The 23,946-nt window shown below is 19.2% G+C and overlaps 1 protein-coding gene across 1 annotated transcript in view; it reads right to left on the reverse strand.

Moving 5' to 3' along the window:
• LOC122715618 (all trans-polyprenyl-diphosphate synthase PDSS1) overlaps positions 1-23,612 on the reverse strand; it is a 181,487-nt gene extending 157,875 nt beyond the window's left edge. The window contains exon 1 of the mRNA XM_043937932.1: positions 23,406-23,612. Coding sequence (XP_043793867.1) covers positions 23,406-23,585 — 180 coding nt within the window. The 5' untranslated portion in view covers positions 23,586-23,612. The remainder of the gene's footprint in view (positions 1-23,405) is intronic.
• Between the last annotated feature and the right edge of the window lie 334 nt (positions 23,613-23,946).

Below are 23,946 nucleotides of genomic sequence, written 5' to 3' on the forward strand. Positions count from 1 at the left end.
AATAAATGAAATAAGAAATAAATAATAAATAATAATAATAATTTCGTAAAAAAAAATAAAAAATATTTATTATATTTTTGTATGTGCATAGTAGCTACAAAAATAATATTTACACATCATTATATTTATTATTTTATTATTATATTTATTATTAGCATTAATCTACGCATATTTATATTATTTTTATCATTGTTTAAAGTACATAATATTAAAAATACTTTAAATAAAAGCTTTAAAAAAAAGATTAGCGGCAGTTTCAAGATTATAACTCATACTTAAAAAAAGTATAAGAACTAATATATATATATATATAATATATTATTACAAACATACGTAACTTCTCTATAATTATTTTATCTATTTTTACATATATATATATATATAGTGTCATGATTACCATTACTTACTACTTATCATTATTTATATTATAAGAGAAATACATTAATGTTATAAATTTTCAAAAAATTATTAAAAATAACTATTACATAAAATTAATATAAAATTATATTATATAAAATTAATATAAAATTTTTATTAGTAACTTATTATATTTTTTTTTAAATTAATATATATATATATATATATATTATTAATTATACATATATATAATTATATAATTTTATGTAAAATTAATATTANAATTATGTATATTATTATATTTTTTATATAAATTACATTATTATATTATATATAATTATAATAACTGATTAATCTCAAATTTATTGTATTCTTTTGAAACATATTTAAAAGAATTAATACTAAAATCTAAAAAAGAAATCTAAAAAGAATTTGAATCTAGTTACTTTATATTATTAATTACATATACTTTTTTTAATTATATATATATATATATATATTTTTTTTTAATAAACATTACTAATTAATAATTTAACTCATTATTTTTCATTATTTTTATAATCTTAATTTCATTATTTTTTTAATAAATTTTTAATAAAATTTTAACATATTATAAAAATATTTATTAAAATTAGAAATCAAATAATTTAATCTTATTTGAAAAAAATTAGAAATTTTCTTATTTTATTTTCATATAATTTTTTTGATTTTACAAATTTTTTAATAATAATAAAAGTTAATTAAATAGAAATGTAAAAAATGAATAATTTATTTAATCTATGTATAATTTTTGAAGGAATAAATAACATTAATATTAAAAATTCAATTTAAAATTCAATACATATATATATTATCTTCAATTAAAAAAATAATGAATGTAAGTAAATATGATTCTCTGACAGAATATGATTTCTAAATGCAGAATATGATATTCTAAATGCGAAAATAAAAAAAAATAATAAAAAATCGAAAAAGTTGAATATAAAAATTTCTCTAGTACAGTCATGTAATTGATCGTTCACTCTAAGTGCAATCTTTTGATAAAAATAAAGAAATTTTAGATAAGAAATTTTACCTAAAAAAAAAATAAAATGATTGTCTTATGCAATCGAATATAACAAAAAATAAAAAATATTTTTCTCATCCATATACATCTCATGTATATTTCTTAAAAGCTATTTTTTTTTTCATTCATTTCATAAAGCCGTTAGCACAGATATACATGTTACGCTCTTTATTCGTGTTAACATTTCTTTCTACGCAATGTAGTAACTATAAAACGTGATCCTTTTAATATTTCTACTTTTTTAATTCACATATTTGACTATCTGATAATCTCGCAATGTTTGTTTGATCTTGCAAAATTCTCGTGTTCAAAATGCATATCGATTTAAGTACTATTTTTTAGGCTATCAGTATTGAAATGAATAAGGAATTATTAGATTGTTCAACAATGAAATGAATGAATTCTTAATAAAACTTTTAATGTTTCTAGCTTTTAAAAATATTAGTTAAAATAATATTATATATTGGATAACACAAATAAGATAAGCTATTTTCTCCAAAATTATTGCAGAAATAAGATATATTGTCAATATATATATTCAAAAATTTTTATGTATTCAAAGCTAACATTATAAAATATTGTGAGATAAATCTCGTAAGAAAAAGTACTATTTTTTTTTTAAATAGAATGATATATTAATTTTTTATTAGATGTCTTATCGAACTTAATAATATTTATTTTAAACATTGTTTTTTATTTCGCAAAATAAAAAATATTCTACATAAAATGATGAAAAGATAATTTACATTAGTGAAGATATGCTTTGTAAATTAAATATATATTGCATGCTATATATTAAGTTATCCTATAAATATTGTTTTAGAAATTTTTTATTTTTTATTTTTTATTTTAAAATTTCTTATAAATAAGACAAAAATTTCTTATTTTTTATTTTAAAATAAATTATATTTGAAAGAATGTCTTATATCTTATGAGAAGTATATCTTTAAAAAAAACTGCAATATTACAAATTAATGAAGAACTTTTTTTAACAAAAAAATATTTATAGAAATTTATAGAAATTTTTTTTTTGTAAATCATTTTTAGTCTCAATTACAATATTTCATTTTATTCATTAAAATTAAAATTCTATATATATTTTTATTATATATTATTCAATTAATTTTTTAAGAAATGTTTTTATTTTTAAAAAATTTTTAATTATTTCATACTACAAATATTTATTCAATTATAGGAAATTTGAATATAAAATTTACAGAATATACGTGATACTCATTTCTTTTCGATAATTTATTAAAAAAATTGAAATAGAAGATAATCTCTGCTCAATGAATATATCAAATACATTAAAAACATAATCCATTGATACTTTTCATTCTATTAACGGTAAATATACCGTTATAAATTCGATCATTATTGCTTACAAATTATAAGCTAGACATGTAACTTAATATATTCACGAGAAATCGATATATATGAAGCAAACATGTATTTGAGTGATGTCCTCGTTAAATGTGTTAAAATTTTTCGTATATAATCAATCCCAATTTCTAAATTTAAAGTTGTTCCAACACATCATGATTTATATTATATATCAAAACAATTGATAAAATATAAAAAGATCAAAATGATTATTTATTACTTTTATGGAAATTTTTTTTATAGAAATTTTTTATAAATTTATTATTAATAATTTAATTATTAGTAATTTTTATTATCATTAATAATCTTTTCAAAATATTTTCTGTAATCAATCATTATGAATATTTTATATCTATTAATTTAATAAACAAATCTTTACTCAAATTCTATTATTCTTTTTTTACATAGTGATTTATGAATCGCGATTCACATATGATGAATATCGATTATACGTGTTTCGATTATCGATTATACGATATTTCAGAAGCGAATAATCTCTTTCATTATTTATAATCTTATTATTTTATAATCAACGAATAAATCATTTTATTATAAGTAGTAAGTAATCGCGTAGTTTTTTATAAACTATTCATTTAAAATAAAAAATGAGCGACATTTATTATTCCAAATTTCAGTGTTCAACTTTTGATTTTAATACTTTGATTTTTCTTAATTCTTGATTTCGTTATAAAGTAAATTTAACAGATTTTAATGAATAATCTTAAAAATTATAAATACTCAAACGGAAATATTTTTTTATGAAATTTTTATTAAAAAATAAAACATATTTTGATACAAAAAATATATATATCCATATTTTTCTCACATAAAAAAAAGAAAAAAATATTAAATATAAGTTAATATTAAATAAATAAGAAAGAATGTTAAGGAGCAATACATGTGATCTAAAATATTTTGATAAAAAAAGATTTTAAATAAACATAGTATAAAGTTAAAAATTACTTACCTATTAATATATCACTTATCTTCAATGTGTTAATATCATAATATTGCATATAAATAAAATTCAGAATGTATTAATGTATTTTTTTTCGAAATTGAGTTACATATTATATCATTTTTAATTTTATAATTTTGTATTAATATATTATTTTTTAACTATTATAAATTAGGATTAAATTAAATCAATAATAATTTCTATAATATATATATGTGACAATTGTAAAAATTACAATATCAATAGCAATCTTTAGTTTTATAATTTATATTTTAAAAAATCTATAGATCTATGGATTTTCTCAATATATAAAATTTACGTAATTATACAGAAATTTTTAAAAATCTGAGCTAAGGCAACATTATTCGTGAAATTTGAAATCATAATTCCAATTTCGCGTATTTTCAATCTGTCACCAATGATTTTCTTCAAATCAAAACAATAAATAAATAAATAATATTATACATAAATAAATAAATAATATTCATACATACAGTAGCTATATAAATCACTTGTTCGCAACAAGAATCTATGTGCTACGAAATTAGATACTTCATCGAATGACTTATGATAGAATCGTGATTTATGAATCGCCATGGGAAAAAATGATGGAATAACATACAGCTAGATTTTTTTTATACAGTACTTTTTTACGATTTATAATTACAATTTTTATATTCTATTTATAGTGATTTTTTAACATAATTTATTATTTACGTTTATATAATTTTGTTTATGTTTACATTTTATTTATTTTTATAAACATAATTTAAACTTTAAAAAAATTTTTTTTCACTTTATTCAATAATATAACTTAATGGTTTTTTATATATTTTGTTTTACGTAAATTTTATATTTTTTTTGCAAATTAATTACATAAGTTTTTTACATGATTTTTTTTATAGGATATGCATCTATTATATAATATAAAAAAAAGTCAGATAATATATGCAAATCTGTGTAAAAAAGAAGAAATTATTGCATATGAAATAATTTTGAAATCAAATTTTTAATAAAACATTAGCTTCACATTTTATTAAAATAAATTAAAATATATTAATGATATTTTGACTCTATAAATTTTGTTGGAGCCATCTTCACATTTTATTAAATTTACAATGTAATCAAAATTTTTCTCTATTTTGCTATTTTTGAAGATTCTTTTTTACTTAATTATTTAATTCTTCTTTTAAATTTCATTTAATTGCCAACAACAAAAATAATCCTCCAAAATTGTCAATTTTTTAACTTAATAGAGATATAATTGTAATTTTTTAAGATTAAAGATTTAGAATTATGAATTGAATATGACATAAACATAAAAATAATAACAATAGAATTGATTAATACCTTCAACTAATCTCTGCATTTTGGTCAGAATTTTTTATTTAACAAAATATGATCAAAAAATCTTCAAAATTCTGAATTTTTTGTATTGAACAGAACTTTTTTAATGTGAAATAAGATTCTAATTTGATGAAACATGACATCAAAAAAATTTATTGAGAAATGAACAAAATCGGCAATGAATTAAAATTAAAAATAATATATATATATACAATAAATGAATAATACGAATTAAAAACACATGAAATAATAAGTACTAATAATACTCTAATAATAATATATGAATTCTAAACTCTAAACTTTACATAATTTAGCATCGAAATATAATATAATTATACAATATAATATGAATATAACATTGATAACATCGAGATAATAATAAGAAAATAATTGTAAAAATTCGTAATTTTACTTTACTTCTCAAAATCATTACTTGAAATGAATAACATATTTTATTAGTAAATAAAATTTTATTACCATTATCGAACTTTAACTTTTTTATAAGAAATTAAAGAATCAACAAACAAATTCTATATTGAATAATTTTTAAATTGTTATAATTTATTATAATAATATATCATGAATTATTATAATAATTTATTATATACAATATTCTTTTTATAAAAGAATTAATAAAACATGATTCAATTAAATTTATGTAAAACGAATATTATTTAACTGTATTAAATTTTGAATGATTTCACACATTTATGAAATAAATCTTTTGATATGCTATAATTTACATAATATGAAATATTAGAACGCAGATGATGTTCGCGTTTCATATATCTTATACTAATCTGGGATTAAATTTTTTGTAGGTACAACTATTTAAACATATTTTATTCTTTCATATTATAGAAAGTAAAGAAAATTTGCGAATTTGAAAAATGTTTTCATAAAAAATATTTTATGAAGAATAATACTTATATAACGATATATAAAACTTTCGTCATATAGGATATTTATACTAATGCTAATCCTATATTTATACTATATATATATATTTTACTATATTTTACTATATATATATATATATATATATATATATGTATATATATATATATACTATATATATATATTTTTCTAATCAAAATTTCTAAATCCAAGTTTGCAATTAGATTTTATTAATTTATATGTTACAATATTTAATAAATAAATAATTTTAATATTGTATATTGTATTTATTAAAATATAAAATACAATTATTAAAATACAAATATTTAAAAATAAAAAAAAATGAAAAATTGAAAATTTGTCAAACTTCAAAGTTTCATAACTTTGTATATAAAATATAAATTTATAATATTATAAATTATTAATTAATATGTTATAAAATTGAAATATATTTTTAATGGATTGATAAAACAAACACAAAATTTAGTACGCAAATGAAGCTTATTTATTAACTTATAAACAATTTAATTTTGCATTAAATGAAACGATACAGAAATAGATCGCTCTGTCGTACCATAATCTCTATTTCGTTTCATTTAATATAAATTTCTTATAATAATATATTAATAATTCTTATAATAATAATATTAATAATTAAATATTCTTATAAAATTGCTTATAATTTAAAAGCCAGCATTTTCATCTTCATATATCAACTTTTTTCTTGTTTTAATTTTTTATTTTTGTTTTATTTTTTTTTATTTTGATTTTTTAATTTTTGTTTTTGATTGTTTTAATTTTTAGAATGGGACTTCTATAAATAAATATATTACCATTTCCATATATCTCGAAAATATTTAAACAATAAATAATAAAACAAATGATAAAAAACAAATTAAAATCTTAATCTTTCTTCTAAAATTTTAATCTTTTACTTTTCAATTCTTTTAGTTAACTTTATTTTGATTAATATTTGTAAAGAATAAGATAAATTTTTAAAGAAACTGTCTTCAAAGTTTAAATTTGATAATATTTGATATGAATTAATTTGATTGAATTTAAATCATTTTCTTTTTTTTTCAATATTTTCTTAGTTATAATCATTTACTTTCGAAATAAGTAAAATTTTGTATGTAAAATAAAATTGAAAAAATATTATTTTTGATAAAATTACAACTACTTAAGTAAATATTTGCAATTTTTTATTTTATTATATTATATTATTTTATTTTACTCTCATTCTATTTAACACGAAATTAAAATATTCTTAATTTTATAAATATCTTATAGTATTTTATGAAAATTGATTATTTAAACTGATATTTTTAGATATTAATTTTTGTATTTCTTTTCTTTCTCTTAAGAATTTATCTTCAAATATTAGAATTTAACTCAAATATTAATATTGAATATTATAAGATTATGTCATTGAAAAATTATTTGAATTTAATATAAAAATGCAATTAAAGTCCCATATTAAATCATATCTAATTAAAATAATAAAATAGAAAAAAATCTAATTAAAAATAATAAAAATTTTGAAGATCAGTATAATTAGTATTGAACAAAAATTATTTCTATTCTCGGCGTAATTGTTGAATCGTTCAAATATATCGACTGCTCCGCTCGAGTATGCCTATTGGAGTAAGTTAGGAAATAATGAAGAGCCGCGTGCAGCTATATAATTTTTTTTTTTTTTTTTTTTTTTGTTTCGAGTGAAAACAACTGTTCTAACGATACAAAATACAAAATGGCTATACAAGATAATCAAAAAAGAGAATTTTATAACTATAAGAGTCATGTAACAACATTAATAAGAGAAATCTAAACGACTTTCTAACAACTATTGAATTAACTAAATCCTATGCGATAGCAATGAAATCCGAAATTTTCCCAATTAAAGACCAATAATTCTACCAGTCATTGAGGGCATTACAATTAAGCAATACATCTGCGCCTTAGGAGACAGTAAGTCCAAAAGCTATTTCAAGAATTTCAAATGTCAGAGTGTTATTTATCTAGACAAAATACGGTAATAATACTAACAGAAACAATTAAATATCTAACAATTAGTAATAATAAAATCGAAATAAGAGCAATTATAACTTCAGTATAGCGAATCATCCTTTCTAATATATCATCAACTATTTCAAATTCAATAATAGAATTCGTATTTAAAAAAAATAATGTATTACGACCATATATATAGCAATATAGACCCAACATCACCTTTATTCGCACTTCTAACCAAAGAAACATCAACAAATCAGGATATAAATATAGCATCTCAACTTGAATAGATAACTCAAAATATTAATCACTATAAAAGAATATTATTGTAAACGTCCTCCGAAACTGCATCTGAGTCCTATAGATCTATAGACGTAAATGACACAAATGATTTATCATTCAAATTACCAACAAAATTTATAACTGCAAAAATAAAGAAATAATGTACGATTGTATTCTAAAATAACATTATAAGAGTCGGAATAATTAAGCCAGAAACGTGAATCTAATACATAATTCTTTTACCATACACGAAGTAATAGTATATCATATCTTTACCACTTCAGGCAAATTAAATTGCTTTATATGTAAACAAGAAGAACATATAACCAAATAATGGCCATATAATCCTGAAATCAGTAAAAAAAGCATAACACCAAATATTACGACCATATATATACCAATATAGACCCAACATCACCTTCACTCGCAATTCTAAAAGAACCAAAGAAACATCAACAAATCAGGACATAAATATAGCATCTCAACTTGAATAGGTAACTCAAAATATTAATCATTATAAAAGATCATTATTGTAAACGTCCTCCGAAACTGCATCTGAGCCTTATAGATCTATAGATGTAAATGACGTAAATGATTTATCATTCAAATTACCAACAAAATTTATAACTGCAAAAATAAAGAAATAATGTATGATTGTGCTCTAAAATAATATTATAAGAGTCGAAATAACTAAATCAGAATATTTGCATATAATGAGTTCTCGAAGATGTATTCGTATTTAGAAAACGTATCAAAAAAACTCAAACTATCACAAGCAAAGTTCCAAAGTCCCACGTCCAAAAATTAATTAATCTTCTCGAATCAGCAAAAATCACAATTGAAAAGGTTACAAAAAAATATGCCCTTAACTACTAACTATCAACTGGTAAGTTTTTTTGGAAAATAGTTTTGGCATTACTAATCCATTAGAAATAGCGAAAGATTACACTAAAAACATATTCAATTTAATCGAAATATTAAATACAATTCATTCTTTGTTAAAGAAATGTAATATTAAAATTAGGATCACTAAACTGTGCAAAAAAACTGAAAAACCCAGATTTATAAGTCTCAGAAAATTGGTCATCAGAAATTGATTCCAATATCATCTAAATATAATTGCAATATTAAATAATCATATAATTCTAGAACAAATTTCATGATTAATATATTATAGTGAAACATCAACGGTTTTTACGCTAAATTAGAAAAGATATAACTACTAATCAAAAATTAATAACCAAATATCATATGCATACAGAAAACTAATTTTAAAATCAAGCACGAGCAGACAAATTAAAAACTATATATCAATGCTATATATATAAAAATCATTCTGATTCCAATCTTACCAGAAGTGATGTTGCTATATACATTAAGAACAATAATTAGAAATCCCAACTTCAAACAAACATTGAAGCTATTTCTATATTAATTCACACCCCAATTAAACTATGCATATACTTTCCAAATAGCTATAATTTTCTTATAAATAAAAAAAAAGTTCTCATCGAGTAACTATCTAAACTATTTTTGATATTTGGAGATTTTAATATCCATAACACGTTATGGGGTTTTGCTAGAAACGACAATCACGGTTACAAAATTGGTACAATACTAAAAAATGCAGATTTCTTTATCCTCAATATCAATCTTCCTACATATTTTAATGTAGTAAATGATAGCTTCAGCTGCATCGATTTATCGATTACTAATAATAGCTTTGCTCATAATTGTAAATAGTATTAGATGACCTACATAGATAGCTATCATTTTTCAATTATTATACAACTAATCAACTTCGCTAATAACCAATATATTAACTTATTTTTTTTCAAATAAAAATTTTACAATGTTGACTGGGAAATGTATAAACAACAGGTTCACAAATATATTGAACAAATTAACATCCTTAATATCTTAAAATAGAATAATACGAATATAGACATTGTAACAGATCTTTTCTCTAATATTATCATTAGAGAACATATTATCATTAGCTGACAAAATCATTGAATGGAGTTCCCCACTAAAAATACACAAATCTTTCCCATGATGGAATAATCAATGTAAAGAAGCTATAACAAAGTTAAAACAAGCCTTCAATCATTTTAAAAAACATAAAACAGAAGAAAATAAGATAGAATTTAAAAGACAACGATTGCTAGACAAATTATTAAAGAAAAACAACAAGATTATATATCATCACTAACAAACACAAATATCAAAAAAGTATGGAATAAAATTAATACAATCAAAAGTAATCGATATTTCATTATGGCATTTCATTAAAAATTTCATTTACAATAGAAATATTCAAGTTCGTGTTAATGGTACTCTTTCAAGGAAAACGAAATCGAAAACGGAGTATCACAAGAATCTATAATTAGTGCTACATTTTTAATAGCTATTAATAATGTGTGTAAAATCTCTATAATTTCCATTATCTCAAGAATATTTGCTGATGATATCACAATTCTATGTAAAGGAAAAAACCTTTCAATAAATTGTTCAATCGATGTTTAATAAGTTGTATAACTGATTTCTGAAAACGAGCTTTAAATTCTCGTTTTAAAAACTGATTACATAGTTTTCACTAAATGTCATGAAGAAGATATATTTATACTAAGCCTTATATAAAATAATGCACTTAAATTTATTATATGCATTAAAAAATCTTGGAGTATACTTTGATCATAGACTTACATGGAATAATCTAGTCGATAACTGCAAACGAAGATTAAATATTATCAAATCTTTAGCATATAACTGGGGAGACGTCCTATAGATCTATATATATAAGATATATATAAGAATATATATATAAGAATCTTATATATCTATATATATAAGATCTATAAAGCGATTATTCGGACCAAAATTCATTATATATCTATCATTTATAATTTGGTCAAATCAGGAATTTTAAAAAAATTAGATTCAATTCATAATACAAGGCTATGAATAGCAACAAAATCATACAAGACCAATTGGAAACATACTAATTGAAGCCAAAGAACCATCCCTATAACACAGGAGAAAATTACTAAGTTTGAAATACTAAATAAGGACAGCGAAATCTTCCAACATTATATTTTCAGACATTTACTCAAACAGTCGAATTAAAAAGCTTAAGTCAAGGAACATTCTATTCTACCAAAGAATTAATAAATATTTAGAAAAAATAAATTTCAATCCTTCTGCCATGGAAAAACATAAAATCCATAAAGTCTTTTTTTGGACATTTAAGATACTATTGATTTAACATTGATAACACACAAACATGAAAAATCCAATAAGATTGAAAAAATATATTAAATATGTCTTAAATATCCTACCTTTACACATATATACACTGATGGCGTCAAAAATAAAGAGTATGAAAAGGACTGCTTGCTTCTCTCAAAACATTTCAATTAAGCATAATTTGAACACTTTTAACAGTGCCCACTCGGTTGAAATATTTGTATTCCTAGCCCTCAAATTTATTAATAGTGATAAATCACTTCAAATATATCATATTCTACGACTTCCTTGCGATACACTCAAAAAATTAAGCAATCGACAGAAACGTACAGAAATGTACAGAGTGGCCGACATTAAAGCAAAAATAGCAGTTATCCTTAGAACAGACAGTCAATTATTTACAATACATACTCGGATCATAGAAATATTATTAAAACAACTCTGGACCGCAATAGGAAAAATATATAAAGCAAGCCCGCTTCACAAATCTATCGAAAATTTCTTCAATCTACAAATAAATTCAAAATTCAACCGAAAATAGCAAATAACAATAATGAAAATCAGAACCGAACATAGCAAACTCTCTCACGTACATCTACTCAAAAAAAATCAACCAACAATATGCGGAAAATATAATATATGAATTATTATCAACCATATCATCCTTGCCAATCTAATTATAATAAAATTAGGAGGAAATTGGGCATTGGTAATAGTTTCAACTTATCCATCGATTATTAGGACACTCTAGTGAGATTCTGCGAAAGCATTGAGATTTTCACCAAATTATACTTTGTAGATTTGTAACTTTGTAACTTTGTAACTTTGTAAATTTTTGTAAATCGCTAATAATCTATGATATTAATGCGACGTTAAACTTAAATAAAAAAAAAAAATTATTTTGAAATTTGTTAATTTTTTTATCATTCATTTTTCGAATAAAACAAAAAAATATCGAATTTTATCATTCTTTAATAATTTTAGTATCATAATAGTTCGTTCGTCGATATTATACTTTATATTACAAAATAAACGGATATAATCTAATGAATGACACAAAAGAAATTAAATTCAAATTGTTGAATAAATAAAGAATAATGAATGAATAATTAGGAAATTCCAACGGAATGACAATAGAACAAATAAGAAATTCTGATCGAATAAGAATTGAACGAATAATAAATAAATTTTATTCATTATTCGAATAAATTTTTATTCAAATCACTATTAATATTAACAATATCATAAATTATATATAATAAAAGTAATAAAAGTATAATAATATAATACTTAATATAATACTTATATAATACTTAATAAAAGTAATTTTATACAATATGCATACAAAAAAAAGATTAATCTTTTAATATAATTTATTCTCTTTCATAAGTTGTATTACAATACAAAATTTTAAAACTACAAGCATTACTTTTGCATGCATTTTTTGTATATCTAACATGTATGAATATTAGTATATCTTCATTCTTTCTTTTCATTCTTTCTTCTTCTATTCTTTTATGAATACTATTATTATTAATACTATTATTATTGTTATCTTTAATAAAATAAAACTATTTTATAACTCGATTATAATTCGATTTTTATATTATATTATATAATATAAATATAATATAAATATAATATATTATATAATATCGAATTTTATATTATATTATTTATATTAATTCATTTATCCAAAAATATTCACTATATTTGTCAATAATTTGCTAAATACACACAATAGAACTTTATCTATTCTTATTTCAATTTTAAGTGAATTCTCATTTTCAAATATACGAATTCGTGTAAGCTCTGTTGTGCAAATAAAAATTCATTTTAAATAATAATATAAAAATAAGTATTTTTATTTTATATTATATATAAATAACGCTCGTTATTATTTGACTGAATATATTTCAAATTAAATCATTTTTTTTATTTGATCAATTAATTTAAATCAAGGCAAATATTTTAAAAATAAGTTAAAAAATTGATTTAAAGACATAATGTTTATTTGTTTTGAAAGTGGAAAAATCACTCCTAATGATTTAGAATTAATTATATAATTAGAATAATATTGAACAATAAATATTATAATAATCATAGATACATGTAAAAAATAATATAAATTATAATATAAATTATAATATAATTTAAATTACATATTATTAGATTATATATATTAAGAAATTGATACTATTATATTATAAATTAAAAAATAGTTCTTTTTATCAAAATTAAGTAACATAATAACAAATAATTTATTTTGATAACAAATGAATCATTTAATTATAAATTTTACATTAATTTATTTTTTATTCAGATATGTATGAAATATTTCAGTTATTTTAAAAATAGATTATTTTTCAAATAATCTTAAAATAATATAATTTGAAAATTTCTCAAAACTCTTTATGCAATTTTTATATGAACACGATTTCTATAAATGAATAATATTTTGATACAATATTTCTGATGATCCGGCATATTAAGAATTTTCATAGATTTAATCATTTTGAAATAATCAAATTATGTATTATTTTAAAATAACTTTAAGTTATTTGAAAGTTATTTGAAATTTAAAATTACACAAATATTTCATACGAAAAATATAAATAATGTATTTGCAATTAAATAATTTATCTTTGTTATTTATTATTTGATTTTGAAGAAAATGATTTTTATGATTTCTTACGCTTCTTCTACGAATAATTTCGATTATTATTAAATTTATTATGAATATTTACTCAATATTTATTATAAATATTATATCAGAATATTAATTATCAGAAATAAATTTACAATTAAAAAATATAAACATTAATATACATATTTTTTTAAATAATAAATCTTCAATTCGTTATTTTTTCAAATATTCTTCTTAAATTTCTTTAATTAATATTATAAAAAATATCAAATAAAATATATTATTAAATAATGTTAGTATTATTTTAAACAAGTATTTTTCAATTATTATTATTTGAATACATTTCAAAAAGTTAAACTTCAATAATTCTGGATTATTAAATTATGATTATTATAAACTATGAATCTGTGAACTTGAGTTCGAAATTTTTTAAAAATTTAAATATTAAATTTTAAATATTAAATATTAAATTATTAAGATTCTAATACTTAGTAAAATAATATATCATATTTTTTATTTAAAAAAAAAAGAAAAGAAAAAAAATAAGCATTTTGAAAGTTTCCAAACATCGCAATGTTTCCAATTTGAGTCTCACAAATTTAAAAAATCAGGTTTCATCCATTTCTATTTTTCATGATTATATTATATGACATCATTAAGATTATAAGAAGAATATTATTTATTCATCTGTAACACGTGTAATCACGTTTCATTATACATTATTGGAATATAATGAATAAGATTTGTTGCTATGCTCAAGATCAATAGAGATTTTTATTATTTAGAATTTTATTTATTCACATGATCTATCAATCTATTTTAAAATTTTATTATAGAAGAAACTAAATAAAGTTAATATTTTATTTTTTTATTTTATTATTTTTTTTTATAGTTATTTAAAATAATACTTTTATAAATAAGAAATCGTATTATTTTACTGAGATTTAATTTTAATATTGATCATATTAATTGTTTAATTGACTGATATGAACAAAAAAAAAAACATTTTTTTTTTATTAATTGATCGATTACTGATTCTGAATGAATCAATACCATAAAAATAAAAAAGGAATTAGTTTATATTAAATTATTAATCATTAAAATTTAATTAATTAAATTTATATCAATTTGAATAGATAAATATATATAAAGTATTATATAATATAAATAAAATATTAAGTAAAAAATTTATATTAAATAAAAATAATTATAAAAATAAACTTCACAAAAACCAACAAATTAATTATATAACTGACAATTCATTCATTAATTCAGCTAGAAAAAATATTATTTCCTAATGATTGCAATTTGATATCATAGATATTTAAATATAATTAACTTAAAAAAATTAAATTTCTATAATTTTTATTTTTTTCTATAAAAATCAGAGGTATTTATCACATTTATATGATTTTGATGATAACAATAAGATTAAATACGATATGATTTTAGAAATTAGAAATAATATGAATATTCATATATTTCGTTCTTTCTTTTTTCTTATGGTTTTCGTTACTTTTTTTTATTTATTATTATTATTATCATTTGTTTTCATTCATTTATTCTTTCCTTGTCACTGCATCGAAATAAACAAACATTCGAATGAAATCGAGCAAAGTCATAAAATTCGATCGTTTCATTGATTATTCCTTTTTTATATGTAATTATTATAAATGATCGCAACTTTATTACACTATTATGTATAAGTTACTTATATGTAAGTAACTAATATCGAATTAAAGATCAAATTAATAATGAACAGATTCAATCTAAATGAATAATTTCAAATATATTGAAAATCTTTTTTTCTTATAATTATTTATTTTCACTATTTATATACTAATATAATATATTTATATATTAATATGTAATTATATGTTTTGATTATAATTTAAATATGAAAACAAAACTAATAGTTTTATTTTAAATATAAATAAATATAAAAAAAATAAGGCCAAATTACAAATAAAAATCAAATTTTATTCCCATAGCATGTAGAATTTTAAAAAAAAATCGTCAATAATTATATTAAAAATAAAAATAAAAATAAAAATGAATATGAAAAAAAGAGAATTCAAGATAATAATATTTCAATTGCCTTAAATATAGTCGTAGTAAATTAATAATTTCATTTATTGAATATTAGAATATTTTAATTAAAGAGTACGTGATTGAATGTTTGTATTGAAAAAATCATAATTCTTGCAAGAAAATAAATAGAGAAGAATAAAAATTAGAAAGAATTTTAGATATTTTTTTAATAATTATCATATCATTTCATTGTATTATATTGTCAATGGCGAATCCTGAAGCTATATTTATGCATTATTGTAATTACTTATATTCGTTACCATCAAGAAAATTAGTAGCATATCAGGTGTCATTAATATCTATTTTTATGTTACTATTATTATTACTAAAGGATAATTAATAGAATCGTTTTTTCATTAATAACAGTTTGAACCTTTGATGTCACTATTGTAACATATATAATGATAAATCGAATACAACATACTTCATTGATACATCATCGATGCATGCGTTAAATACTATATCAAAAATGCTTTGATAGCAAACATATTACAGAATTGACCAAAAATTATTACAAATTACGAATAAATCAATTTTATTCCATATTATATAATGATATTTTTTATTCATATACAAAATTATTCGTCATTTATGAATAATGATTGAATTATAATAACTCGATTTAATTAGTAATGTCGATTATTTCATATCGCGTGCATATATGTATATATGTATATGCCTATGTGATATTGATGGATATATCAATACGTGTAATTCTGAGTTCAGTAATATCAATTGTTGAGATAAACTGAAATAGATGTTTATATACAATATATACTATTCTCGATCGTTAACTATCTAAGTATCAAAAACGAACCGAAAACACTCAAAAAAAAAAGAAATTTTCATTTCTATGATTTTAATTACTTTATCTTAATCGATAATTAGCAAACTAATGTTTAATGAACGAACAAATGAGGAATAAAATTTTATATGTTATTCGATATTCGAATAAAATTTATTTATTATTAATTTTTTAATTTCACTAATGCTCAGTTCTAATATATACTTCTAATATATATGATATGATTCATAACATATTAAAGCCGAAAAATACGCAATTGTAATGAATATAAAGTATTGGATACCAAAATTAATGTTTTGACAATCTATAATCAGATAAAGATTTTAAATTTTAAAAATTAAAAGAAAATACATGTTATATTTGATATGAATCAATTTTTAATGATTTTTTATAGCTTATACTATAATAAAATATATTAAAAATTTATATACATAATATTGATATAATTTCTCTGTAACAACCTATTTCTTATTTTTAATATTAAAGAAGAATTAATTTATTCCAGTTTTAGTATATTTAGATCAAAGACGATTTAGGGACACATATTGTATGACAGTACTCGTGAGTGAAGAGATTCAAGAAGAATGATCACATCTATCTCAAAGATTTCATTCAAAAACTATAATGAATGAATTTGTTGAAAAATAACTTTATTTTTTCGAACAAAATTTTGAAAGTATTTCTTTATAAATTAATAAAATCTGATATATTTTTAATATGCATAATTTTGAATCATTGAATTGTTAAGATTAAAATTGTGATATTTAAAATTTTGTTAAATTTTTATTATATAAAAAATTTTATCAAAATTTTAGTTTTTAACAAATCATCAAATCTTTTTAGAAAACAAGAAGAGAAATTAAAAAATTAGCATTTTTTCAAGAGTTTCGAATTCATATTTCGCAAATTCAAAAATTAAATTTTAATCCATATTAAATAAATAAATTTAATATCATAATGAAATAGACATAATTAACAGTCGATATCAAATTAATTGCAATATACAATGAATATATTACAATTTATTATAAATATCATACATATATTACAATTTAATTATTAATAATTATTATAAAAATATATTTTAAATTTGTATAATTCAATTTAAAGATAATAAGATTTATTTTATTTTATAATATCTAAATTGAACACAGAATTAAAAATCCAATCATTCAACATTCATTCTATTATATAAATAATTACATAATATAAAATAATATAAAATTCATTTTGTAATAAGAATCAATAAGATAAGAATCAATAGTTAATATTGCAATTGATTTGTACGTATATTTATATATTTGTAATAGTTTTTTTTTATGGTAATTAGTTTTTATTGAACAACGATAGTTACATGAATAGTTTTCGATTTTTCTAAAAAATCTATGCGCTATACAATGACGATATATTCCATTAATTTTACTATATTTCATCATTATTTTTTGTTCTTAACTTTTTTACCGATTTAAAAAGATTGAAAAAATGAAATATTAATTAGATTTTCTCATAGGAATTGATTCTCATACAATTTCAATATTTATAGCGATCGGATAATTATTATGTGATTATGCGAATCTGGTTCATGGAAGAGAAACGGAAATAGTTTAATTCTAGAAAAATTTAGTATATAAATTGAAGAATACAATTCCGAAATATTTTACGAATTAATTTTTTTTTATATATAATAATCTTATATATATATATATATATATATATATATATATATATATATACACGGTTAAAAAACATAAAGAAATTATATTATTTTTAAAATTTTTAAGATTTCTTTAAATTTCGTTTTTAATTAGTTTAATTAAAAAAAAATATTACTATTTTAATTATCGTTTGCATATCATTTATTAACTGTTCATTAATAGTTGTAATTTTTTAATTATTAGTGTAGAAATAACTATCTTCTATATTTTTTATTGATAAAAAAATTTTTAAATACAATAGAACTCTGCAATGTTGTATTTATAAAATTATATTATAAAAATTAAACTACCGTTTTTCTATAAAGCAATTAAGAAAAATTTGAAAAATAAATATAGAAATGAAATTCTTGTTAAAAAAATGATACAAAATGATATAAGGAATAAATAAATTTTGAAATTGAAGAAAATTCGAAAAAACTAAATCTGCGTTCAAAAAACAATATCGGTAGAATGATTAAACGATTTTCTAACAACGATTAAAATATAATATTATTTGTCTTTTTATTATAAATTATTCTATATATATAATAACAAATTATATATATATATATATATATATATATATATTATGTACATTATTTATATATAATGACAAATTTTTACATTCTTATTATTTTAAAATAAAATAAAAAAAATATTATTTTCTATTATATTAAAAAATTTTTTCTTTATATAATTTTACATAATTTATCTAACATTTTACGTTCTTGATTTTCTATAATAAAATCTGTAAAATATTTTTCTTCGTGTTATAGGAAATCTTATTATACATTAAATATTTATATGACAACTCTATCACTTTAGAAGAAGAAGAGTAGAAAGTAGATGAATACTAATTTAAAAACAAATAAAAATTAAAAAAGATGCAAAAAGATCTTCGTACAGTAAAAAATGTTATAAATGTACTGCATACATATATAATATATGAACGCGTTTAGTCTTGATGAATGCTTTACAAAAAAAAATCATAGTAAAAAATATTCAATGTGATAAAATATAATATACATAACTTTGAATAAATAACTCTAACTGTACCTTAAAAGAGAAGCAGAGATGTGAAACATCCTAAAGTAGCTATATGTAACATTGAAAAAAATGACATGACGCGTATTATTTATTAATATATGAAAATATAATTATAAATTATATTATAAAATTAAAAATTGTAACAATATGAAATATATTAAAAAAAATTTTTTTAAAGATTAAAAAAAAAAAAAGTAATAAATGTACACACATTTAGAAAATCGTTAAAATTTTGACAAATTAAATTATCTTACAATTGAAATTTTCTGGCAATTTTAATTCGTATATTTCAAAAGAAGAAAATTATTAATATAATAATATAATACTAAAAATGAATAATATCATTCGAAAATAGGATAAGTGTATAGAATAAACTATAACGAGTTTCAATAAATAAATATATATCCAATATATATCCAATATATATCAAATATATATCCAATATATTAATTATATAAATTATAAAATATTGTAAGAATTATTATTAGTGGTATAATCAGAAAGAAGATGATTTTTTTATAAAAAAATTAATCGAAAAGAAAAAATAAAATTTTTTCATTTAAGATTTAAATCAATTTGAAAAAAAAATTTAAAAATTTCGATTAAAAATTATACAAATAACCTGTATAATCTGTATATTAAATACAAATAACCAGTATAAAAATATTCATAAAAGATAATTCTACAAATTAAAATAAACAAAAAATATGAAATAAATCTTTCTCATTTAAAAATAATTTTCAAAAAAACTAAATTTAAATATTTATTGATTATATTGATATTTTTTGACTATATGTGTTCAATCTCTTTCTTATTTGTAAAAATAAAGATTTAAATACAATTTATATAATTTGAATATGATATATATACATATTTCAAAAAGAAAATATAGAAATAAAATAATTCTAATTTCAAATAATTCTATTTTATATTTTTTTTTATAATATGAAAGACATAAAAAAATAATACAATTAATAAAATTTGTTACCTGATAAAAGTGTATATATATTAAAATATTAATATTTGTTTATATATTCTTAAAATCTTAATAAAATTTTCTATATATTTTTCTTATGTATCATTTTTTATATTTATTTCATTTTTGCAAATATTCAAATTTTTTTATCACTTATCCATTGACATTTTCACATAATATATAATTTATCATGATTAATTAATAATGTGTTTAAAATTAGGCCGAACAATCCAAAAACGTTTACGCAGATTTTCTATGTTAATTTATGATATACCTCATCGAATACAGTACGCAGTAATTTAACAATAACTGCATTGTAAAATTATTCATGCATTCTTATGCGTGCGTACACACGTGCAATATTCACGAGAGTGGAATGTTGTGCACAGACACTGTGCGTCAATGAAAGAAATCTCTCTTATTATACGAGATATGGAGAGTGATGACGATTGGGAAATAGGATTTGCAAATTGAAACAGTGTTAATGACCTTACATTTGCATTAGAAAAGTTTGTAATCCTATAATCTATACGATTTGAAATAATAAAGCAATATTTGATGACATTAACGATAAACTGTTTATTTTCACTGATATATTTTCACATTATTTTTACATTATAACTATAAATTATAACATATTATAACAAAATGGATTATTGAAAAAATACATTTTGCAAAATAAAAAAATTTATTAAATTTCTAAAATTACTTTTTTAATTTTTTTATTTAAAACAATTATTAATTAATTATTATTTATAATAAAATAATTTATTATTTACAATAAAGATATAAAATTAATATATATAATTCAAGTATATATAAAACATTCATTTATATAATTTATAATATTTAAATAATTATGTATATATATTTATAATATAATTTAATACAATTATAACATAAATTTTACAATATAAAAATAAACATTGTTAAAATAATAATAAAGAAAATATTTTCAATTATATTTTTTCTTTAATATTGTAATAATTATTTCTATAATAATAGAAAAGTTAACGAATATTTGATAAATATGTAATTTATTAATTACTTAAATTTTAAAATATTTTAAAAACTATTTTATTGTATGAAAGTTATAAAACTTTTAATTGAAGGATCAATAATCATGTATATGCATTTATACGCTGAGTACAACTAAATAAGCCGAGAAAGTCAAGAACGTGGATTCTATAGATTAACCATAGAAGGAGAATATCTCACGGACCAGTTAACCTACTTACGAGACTTAAAATTCATCGTTATCATAACCAGTTCTAACTTATTTCGATAATATTTGGCCATCATTTAATGAAATACAAAAAAAGGTTCTTTATGATTAACGTCCAAATAGTGAGCTATCATTTACCTAAGACTTGCGTAATAACTTGGAAACGATTACTAGCTGATGTGCCGAACTCATGTCTTCGATTTGTGAGCTATTGAAAGAGATTTCAAAATCCGGTCTCTGTGTCACTTTCGAACAGAGAAAGTCGTGCATTTTGTCGTTCGCAGAATGATTTATGGAAAACTTTCGTTAGAAACTGTTTGTATTTAGAAATTGAAAGATGAGCAAAAATTTTTTTTGCTCAAAAATTAAATTAATAATTAATATTTTAATAGAACAATATTAATACTATAATATTATATATGTTATATTTATATTTAATATAAACTATTTTTCATATAAAGAAATTATTATTAATATCATTATTAATTTTAAATAATAATTTATTTTTATAGTATTTAATATAATTTATAATTTTCAATGATTGAATTTCGTATACAAAATATTAAGAATAAATTCAAATTTATATACCGCGCATGCGTTTAATGATTACATGCCGCTCGTACAATCAGTATAAAGTTTAAACAATATTATAAACATAATCATATCATATTGTTATAAACGTATAAAATTATAATTCAAAATATAATTATTTATAATACTTTTATAAAAAATTATTAACTTCTTTAAACTGAAAGTATCTAATAGTTATAACATGACCAACGTCAGCAGCAGACGGCAGCTAAGTCGTCTGCTAGAAACAGCTGACAGCTCAGTTGCATGAAAACATGGTTTTTAAATTTTATTTGTGACATTCTACATGTTTGTTATCGTTTTAAGAAATACATTCATATCATAAAAATAAAAATATATATACAAAATATATATATATATATTTTTTTAATATTTGAAACTTACATTTCATGATTAAGAAACACGATTTACTATCGCATTTTACTAGACATTATATAATTTATGAAACTTATAAGATTAATTAATATTCTTCTTTTGTGCATTTTATTATTAACTGTTTTGTTTTTTGTATCTATATATAAAAATTAACATAATAAATTATAAAACATAAGTATAACACTACAAATTTTTACATGCGAAAAGAATGGTAGGTTATGTTATTAGTTATAGAGGAATAATTCATAATATTTGATTGAAAGTGAATGGAATAATAAGATTTTATGTTTGTATTGCAAAATATTGATATTGTGGAAATATAAAAATAATTTCTTTTGTGTTGTAATTGTATTGATTATATATATTTTTCATAAATCATAACAATACCAATAAATAAAATTAACATACCTGACAATATTGAACGAAATTATTTGTATAATGTTCGATTATAGTTCCTGACTTGACACATGTTGAAATTTTCTTTCGTAATTGGGCAAAATGTTTAAACTGGCACAGTTTTTCTGCACGAGCACAGAACCTACTCGATCCTATACACGCCATAGCGAAAACTGTAGTGAACCGAGTCATACGACTTGTAAAGACTTTCGAGTTCTACTAGCCCCACCGATAGTTCAAAATCACTTCCCCACTCACTTTTCCCTTTCCCGTCCCTACCTGTAAATACATCCGCTGTACACGGCATTAGTAAGAACAATACTATAAATCATAAATTAGTTTAACCACTAAATATTTTCAAAGACAATAGATTATCAGAAATATTAAAAAAGTCTATTAGCGACATCTAATTCATATATATATATATATATATATATATATATATATATATATATATATATTACATTTATTTTTAAAATATTTATTTTACTTAAATAATTATTATAATTAATATTCATAGTTAGAAATTATTCATAGAATTATTCATAGTTAT

This window comes from Apis laboriosa, unplaced genomic scaffold (genome assembly GCF_014066325.1).
Source record: "Apis laboriosa isolate Shangri-la unplaced genomic scaffold, ASM1406632v1 scaffold39_cov144, whole genome shotgun sequence".
In the NCBI taxonomy this organism is placed as follows: Eukaryota; Metazoa; Arthropoda; class Insecta; order Hymenoptera; family Apidae; genus Apis; species Apis laboriosa.